Source organism: Monodelphis domestica, chromosome 4, assembly GCF_027887165.1.
Source record: "Monodelphis domestica isolate mMonDom1 chromosome 4, mMonDom1.pri, whole genome shotgun sequence".
Lineage (NCBI taxonomy): Eukaryota > Metazoa > Chordata > Mammalia > Didelphimorphia > Didelphidae > Monodelphis > Monodelphis domestica.
In genome coordinates, this window is record NC_077230.1 from 271,823,467 (window position 1) to 271,832,393 (window position 8,927).

At 34.2% G+C, this 8,927-nt stretch overlaps 1 protein-coding gene across 1 annotated transcript; it reads left to right on the plus strand.

Annotated features, from left to right (window-relative positions):
- Positions 1-3,607: 3,607 nt before the first annotated feature.
- LOC100016943 (olfactory receptor 8G1) lies at positions 3,608-4,540 on the plus strand. The gene has a single exon (XM_001370618.4). It carries the CDS (start codon positions 3,611-3,613, stop codon positions 4,538-4,540), a length of 930 nt encoding a protein of 309 aa, XP_001370655.2. The 5' UTR covers positions 3,608-3,610.
- Positions 4,541-8,927: the final 4,387 nt, after the last annotated feature.

Here is an 8,927-nt window from a genome sequence, read left to right on the forward strand (position 1 = left end):
CCTTCTATAGCATCCTAACAATTAGTCATCAGGACCCCTCCTCAGCAGTTCCAGGGATAAGTAATGCAACTATGAGCATCATTGTTGATTCTTATTATAAAAATGAAAATTATTATAATTTTATTGTCGATATTATAACAATACTTATGATTTCCTTTTTTTCTTACCTATACTAGATTCTTAACCTTTCCCTTATCCATTGGGTCTACATGTCTAGCTAGCTTTATCTAGCAGAAGATACACAAGAATACCCATATCCATACTACCAAAAGGATACCAGAGCTTTATCCCAGGTCTCGGCATACAGGAAGCACCCAGTTTTTTTGTTAGCAAAATTTATCACTGAACCTACTTGCTCATTTGTACATACAAATATCTGATGCATCTTTCGTGATGCTCCAGAGGAACTCAACTACCACAACTCTCCTAACATGTCTCATGTATAGTAACAAAGTTCTCTCAATGTAGTGCTGAAGGACATTACTAATGTGGCTCTAAGACATCATAGTCTATCCCTTTTCACTGTGCATTCTAGGACTCTTCTCTATTATTAATAAATGCCCTTTCATCCTAAATGTTTCTTTTTATATCCCTTCCATTTTATTTTGCTTACTGAAATCTGGCAATCTCCTGAAGACACAATTCTGGACACCCTTTCCAAAGTTGTAAGTGCTTTCTCACACACCCTTTATCATACATCAAGAAGAGAAGCTGATACATTCTTTACTTGACCTTGTTACTTTTAGATATTAAATCTATCCCTGTCACTCAGCCACTGTCTTGTTGAAATCCTTATTGCTGTCAATTATGGATATTAAGTTCAATTTATTTCTTCTCTAATAGGTTCAACACCTCATTTACACACTTCTACCCATTCTCTTCCTTCTCATGGTATTCAGGCCTCTCATTTTCCAAACTTCTTCAACTACCATGACCAATGAATTCAGCCTATTTAAACTCTGAAGAGTGTTTATATCTCAGAAACTACCTCAAGATCTCCAAATCCTAACTCAAAACCTTCAGTTCTTAATGCCATAATTTGTATAGGAATCTTGTTTTGAAAAGTTCTTTGTTTACATGGGAAGTCAATTACAGTGAAAGAATTAAGAGATAGAGGAAAATATTAATGACTTCTTACCAGAGAAGGAAAATCCCTTATGACATTAGTCTCTGTTAATGCCTCTGTGTATTACTAATGAGGTTCCAGGAATCTAATAAACAGATATAAAAGCTTTAAGTTATATCATCAGGAGCTCTGTTGATACTGACAAACACGGTTTCTTTCCACATAGCTGAAGAGGACACTCTTCACAATTAGAAATGGTCATCTTCAGATGAAATTAATGGCCAGAGATGAAGTTCTGTGCCCTTCTTTCCATCAACACTAAAAAAAGATTAGAAGGCTCTCTTCTAGGACCATAATAACTTTCAGAGAAGATATTTACCTGCCAAGATTCTATTGGTTAAAGAGACTCTGTGATCCAATGCTAGAGGGTAAATATTTGGTTAATTTGAAGTTCTTCCTTCAAAATAGTGGTTCATGGGACCTTAGGACTTAGCAAAAGAAAGAATATCTCCATTTTTTATTCTACACAGGACTGACAATGACATGGATCTGATGACTAGGAATAGGTGGCTTAAAAAGTGGGAAGAGATTTTGAAGGTATAAGGAATTATGATTCAGAATTATAGTACTACACCAATTCTAAACCAGTTTAGAGTTGGAAAAGACTGTATCTTGTCCAAGCCATACTTCACAACCTCCATCTAAAAAGCATTATAGCAAAGGTAATCACACAGCCTCCACTTGAAGCCCTGCTCTGAGGAGGAAAATCCTATTGATAAGACAACCTATTTCACTTTTGATTATGTTTAATTTTTAGAGATTTTTATCTTTACATCAAGCCCAAACTTACTTCTTCGCAACTTTCATTCATTGCTCTTGGTTCTGCTCATTGGCAATAAACTGAACAAATCTAATCTTTTTTACAACCTGAACGCATATAATATATTAGGAAACAATTATATTTTCCCATGATTCTTCCTCTCTCCAAGATAATATTTCATAAGTAATTCATGTTATCCCTATATTGAATGTATTTAAGATCATTCATGACCCTCATTGTCCTTTCCTATATAACTTCAATCTTGCCAGTGGCCTTCCTAAATTATAACAAATAGAAAAAGACAAAATATCTCAGATGTGGTTTCACCAAAGTAGAGTATGGTATACCTATGACTTGCTTATTCATATAAATTATAATTTTCTTCACAATGTGAGCTATGGTTTATGTTAGTTTTTTACTGTCAATTTATATTTCTTAGAGAGATTATTTGCAATGTACTAAAAATCCTATATCTTTGTTAAATAAACTAATCTTTAAACTTTTTTGTCTTTTGAAACTGACTTTACTGCTATTCTTGATTTTATATTTTATTAAATTATTTAATTTTTATATATTTATTATTAATTTTATTAACTTTAATATTATTAGATATAGCCCAATTTTTGACCTGTGATGATACTTTTGGATGATAGGTCAAATTGTATGTTAATCTTCTCTACAAGCTTTGTGTTATATTTCTATTTGATAAGGGTACCATCTATGCCTCTGTCCAAGATATTTAACAACATGAGACCAGGCAAGAACTCCTGAGGCACTCCTCTGGAGATTTCATTTCATGATGGCATTTAAAAATAAAGACTATTCTTTCTGAGTCCAAACGATTATAATTTGTCTAATCCATATCCCTTCATTAATTCTCTAGTGGAGCTTTCTCAAAATACTGTGCCAAAAATTATATACATTATATTAAGGTGACTCCCTGATTGGCCATCATAATCACATGCCCTCAGCAATAACTGAATTTCTCTGAGATTTTTTTCCATTATCATGAAAAAAGTCAGAGATACCATAATCTACAAGTTGGAAAGCTCCAACAGGAGTTTCTGGACAGTTTAAGGGTCACTGCAATGTGGACAAAGTTTTACAAGATTTAGGATCTAGAATGGAAAGGTCACAGGTAAATTGTTAAATTAAAAATAAGAAAAAATTGTACCTTCTTCTGAATTCCATCAGTATTGGACTTTGGATGATATCACTAATGCCTTTCTGACCACCAAAGTAGTTTTTAAAATTGTAGAAAGCCATTGTTTACAATTTGGTAGAATGACTAATGGAATTGACATCAAATGAGAATTAGTTTTTTTGCTTTATGTCTTATGCTTAATTCCTATAAGAACTAAAGGTACAATATTCTCTAAGATTTTTATACACACATTACCTACTTAGATATAGTTACATTCACTATAAGTTGTGAGCAAACACCTTTGAAAGTATGAATGGCTATAAGAATAAAAATAAAAAATAATTATTACTGTATGTTGAAGAGGTCAGGCATATCTCTTTTCAACAGTCTACTCGATCTGAATTATGTAACCATGAAGCTAAAATACAAAAAAGATTAAATAAATCTGTATTATAATTTTACTGTTATCTATTAACTTCCCTTTAAAATCAGTAATAATGAAGTTATTCTCCTTGTTCTTGTTATTATTTTCATCCTTTTTTACAGATACTTGCCTCCTCGTACTCTGCACTCAAAAAGAATGGAAAAAGAAAATTCTTCCCTAGTGACTGAGTTTATCCTAATAGGACTGACAGACCTGCCAGAGCTCCAGCTGCCCCTCTTGTTCCTGTTCCTAGGAATTTATTTGGTCACCGTGGTGGGGAATCTGAGCATGGTTACACTTATTGGGCAAAGTTCTCATCTTCACAATCCCATGTATTATTTCCTCTGTAATTTGTCTTTTATTGATCTCTGTCAATCAACTGTCATCATTCCCAAAATGCTGATGAACTTTTCATCAGAGAAGAGCATCATCTCCTATCCTGAATGCATGACTCAGTTCTACATTTTTGCCTTTCTTACCATTTCTGAATGTCACATGTTGGCTGCAATGGCATATGATCGCTATGTTGCTATTTGCAATCCCCTTCTTTATAATGTTCTTATGTCCAATCAGTTGTGCTCATGGTTGGTGGTTGGAGTGTATGCACTGGGCTTGGTGGAGGCCACAGCTCACACAGGCTGCTTGCTGAGAGTCTTCTTCTGTGAGGAAAATGCCATCAATCATTACTTTTGTGATCTCCTTCCACTCTTGAAGCTCTCTTGTTCTAGCACCTATGTCAATGAAGTGATGGCTCTGTCTTTGAGTGCATTTAATATCCTTTTCCCAATACTAACCATCATTTGCTCTTATATTTTCATCATTGCTAGCATTTTAAAAATCCAGTCCACTGAAGGCAGATCCAAAGCCTTTAGCACCTGCAGTTCCCATATTGCAGCAGTTGGTGTTTTCTTTGGCTCTCTTGCATTCATGTACCTGCAGCCATCTTCAGTGAGCTCCATGGATCAAGGGAAAGTTTCTTCTGTGTTTTACACTATTATTGTACCCATGCTAAATCCCCTCATCTACAGTCTGAGAAATAAAGATGTCAAAATTGCCTTGAGAAAAGTGATAGAAAGAACATTATAGTGAATGATGAAATATTAGAATAATGAGTTTAGGGCTTTATTGATGCTGAGCAGGAGAAAGAGAGAGAGAGAGAGAGAGAGAGAGAGAGAGAGAGAGAGAGAGAGAGAGAGAGAGAGAGAGAGAGAAAGAGAGAGAGAGAGAGAGAGAGAGAGAGAGAGAGTCCAACATATTAGTTAAAAGCTTAACTAAGAGATGATTTGGGGATATATTTCAAGCCCAATTAGGCTAGATCTATATTTGAAGCATTATGAAGCATTATTGCTTTTCTGGCTTTTATTTCAAATAAGTAGAGAATCTGTGCTATTCATCCATGTATCTGTCTACTCCTAATATTTAAAGAGAGATGTTTTCTAGTTTAAAAAGATATATGGAAATGTAGTTTTCCTGTATACCCTTCTATAGGATAATGATCATCATAACTACAGTTAATGCTCCAAGGTTTCATAATATAAATGATATAGAGAATATTAGGGACAGAAAAAGGAAATTTAAAGATTTAGAATTCTCATCCACTTGTTTTTCAGTTCAAGAAACTATGTCCCAAAGAATAAATTATTTCCCCAAAGAAACAGAGCAAGTTGATGGCAAAGTCAATTTTTGAACCAAATCTCTTGACTCTTTTTTTATCTTCTCTCAAATAACATATTCATCAATATAAAGAAATTCAAAGGATCTATCCTCTAACCTCATAAAAACAAGTAAAGAAATTCCTTATTCATGTCAACAGTTTTCAAGATGACCTCATCCAGGTAGGGAGAAGTGTTTCTTAGAACTGTTTTCCCAGTTGGATAGTGTTTTCCTTCCTGTGCTGGGAAGATATGTGACTATCTCGGGTTCAGAGTCAATAGCAGCCATAGGAGCATAAGATATAAGAGAGACTATCTAACTGGGAATTTTAAAGCACCCACATAACAAGTGTGGAAAACTGAAAATATTTCCAGATTTTTTTAAGTATCCTTTGGTTTTATGAATTTTTTCTCTCATCTTTTTCTTTTAAAAAATAGGATTTTAAGATGATATATTTTTAATACAGCAATATTTTACTCTTGTTGTGATATCTTAAATTAAAATAGCAAGCACTATGTCTATAGGTTGAATGTTAATGGAAAGCACACTGATTGGGGGACTACCCTCTTCTATGTAAGCATGCAGATACACAAGCTTACCAATAGATGTCAATGTATCAGTAATCCTTTAAAGACACAATTCATTTCTGTGAATAGAAATTGAAGGGAACCCAACTACTAGAACATCTAAAGATGCAAACACCTCTAAATAATCATTGTGAAGACAAATGAAATTGGACTTAGACTTGATGAAGTAAATTACCATGTACATTCCCAAGAAAACATAGAAGTATATAGTAGGATATTCCCAACTAACTCATGTGAGAAATCATACTGAAAGGAGTTTTAAAAAACTAAATGACAAAATTTATGACTTGCATAATCAAAATAATTTATAGCATAGAAAAACTTGAATCCACAGTAGTGAGTCTTGCCAAGGAAGGTAGAGAATTGATTGGGTTTGCAAATAAAGGTGAAATACAGGATAATCTATGGAAATATAAATATCATTAAATAAAAGACAATCTTAAAGATGATGAGGAAAAAGCAATAAAATAAAAAGAATAACTGATTTCTACACTAAGTACACTGATCTCAAAAACAGAATGTGTAGGGACAATTGAGACCTCATAAGACTTCTAGAATAATATGATGAGTCAAAAAATCTGAACACCATAATGTAAGAAACAATGCAAGAATTATCAGAATTTAGGAAAAATAAACACCAAACAAAAAAAGTTCACAAGTCACCTTCAGAGAAAAAATCATATGCTACAAATTTCCAGGATATGTGGTAAATTTAACAATCTCAAAGACAAATAACAAATTCCTCAAGAATATGAGGGGAGAAATTTCTGTTTTGTTATATTTCCTGTTGATTTGTCTGCTTGTACTCAAGATTTTTTATTGTTTTCTTTCTGAGATCTTTGATTGTTTTAGTCTTTTTTCCACTTACATTACCTAATCACTCACTTTCTGCCTCCTCTTTTCATGTGAAACTTTGTGATGTGGACATCAAAGCCTTTCAAGATTGTAAATTCCTTTTTTACCAGTCTGAATTCCCATCCCAAGTGTCCTCTGGGGCAATGGGACCGGTTAAAGCCGGATGCCCAACCTCATTTCTTCAGGACTAGTGAATGGATATTTATATTCATGTTGGTGAACTTCTCTGTTTCCTCTCTTCAATATTTCTTTGGCTGATGATCACTGCCCTAGGCAAAACAATCCCATATTACCAAACTATTACTCCCATTTATAAGTGAATGGGCAGAATTGAACTCTTCTACTTATTGCTAAGGCATGATGGGTTGACAACGTGTAATATAAGTTGGCAAAGAAGTAAAAACAGCTGGGAAATTGCTCATCATATTCTAGAGGACAAGTCTGGGAGTCCAGTTATGGCTTTTGCCAGAACATGAAGTGGATAAAAAGAGAACAGTTTCTCATTCTTTGTTGTTAATTCTTTATATTATTACCTTGTTAGGCATCTATTTAGACTTGCAGAGACCTTTATAAATGCTATCCATTTGGCATATGAATATATCCATGGGGGGGGGTTGAGAGTTAGTGGGGACTAGAAAAAATGTCTTCTGTCTTGCTTAGCTGGCATTCTATTGCAATACATCATGTTGTAAGCTTAAAGACAAGAGAGGTTTAAGAAAATTCTTTGTTATAAAGACTGGCTGGCTAGAAGAGGGAATGAGTAGGATATGGGGGAAATCGAGGCAATATATAAACAAGTAATACTAATAAAATTACTTTTAAAAGAATTTAATTTTTGAAAAAGACAAAAGATAGACAGCTGAGTATAAAGGCGGATACTAGATATACCACCATCAACTGCATTGTTAATAAACATAAACCTACCTTACTGTTACTTTGGTGAAAACTCTGTCTAGATATAAGGAGTAGAAGATTTAACCCTGGCCTATTAACTGGCAAATTAACTCTGGCTTAGTTTTCTCCTGTTTTTGTTACTAGAAAAAAAAGTCAGTGTGAAGGAAGGAGATTGTTAGAACTAATGGGAAGGTTTTCCTTTTAAAAGGAGATGTTTGCTTCAGTTATGCTAGGAAAATTATACAGAGATGATTAGGCATACAGGGATAGCTAAAGATGCCTAATCTGCTTCATTTTAAGGCTCAGAAAATCATAGTCCAATAAGAAGAAGCTTCCTGCCTAAGGTCACACAACTGGAAAATAATAAAATCAAGTTGTTTGCTTCCCCTTGCAGAGAGACCTAACTTCCATAGATTCATGCCTCAGTTTACAACATATAGACACATACACACACACACACACACACACACACACATATATATATATATATATATGTATATATACAAATAAACCTATGTGTGCATTTATGAATGTATCCATCTGTCTTTCTCTGTTGGACTTCTCTTCCTGCAATTGCCTGAGATTGGCAATTGGACCCAGATTTCTTGATTCCCATCAAATATTTTATCTACTGTACTAAAGAGTAATCCACATAAAAGTATTAAGTGGAGTAAAATGCAAACCTCACATTTATAACCTTAAATGTGAAGCAATATAACAAAGAGGTTTTAAGTACTTGTTCTACAACCCTGCAAAGTCATGTGACAAAGTTCATTCATTCTTTCATAATGAGCCCTTGCAGGAAAGGAATGATATATAAAATTTGGCTGTGTGGGATTTTAGTATATGTAGACATTTTCTTCCCAGTGTGAGAGGGAGTAGAACTATCATGAGCTCTGAGATGGGCACTGCCTCAAGAATGTCACCACATGACAATACAGAGCAGGTGGTAAATACAGGATTATTTGTAGCAGCATAAGGAGTGGTTAAGCATAACAGTGGAGTCTATTTTGTACAAAGAGGAGATGGATGGACAAGCAGCTGGAGCAGGAGATTATATACTAGGTAGCTGAGAATGGGGGCAGAAGCTGAGTAGCATCTAGGTCTGGTATCTGAGCACTTGAATCTGACACTGTCATTACTTTCAGGGACAAGATGACAGAGTGGACTTTGACTTTCTATTTGGGAGAATAGATAGAAACCCCCCCCCCTTTTCCTCTTCCTCTCTGCCTGAGGAGGGAAGAAGATTTCTTTAAAGCTTCTCCCATTTGGGAATTAGCTTGCTAATTTCTCTATAAATATTTAATAATTTTTGTTGTCTAAATAATTTCAATCACTCTACATGTTGAGTCATATGTTGGCTAATTTGCCAGTGTGGAGAGTACTTGAACAAATTGTAATACATGACTCTAAATTAATATTATAACACTCTAAGAAAAGTTTAATATGGAAAAATTAGAGAAACAACAAAAAAGCATAAAATT

Coding starts and splice junctions, on each gene's coding strand:
- LOC100016943 (XM_001370618.4), top strand. CDS start 3,611: ATGGAAAAAGAAAATTCTTCCCTAGTGACTGAGTTTATCCTAATAGGA.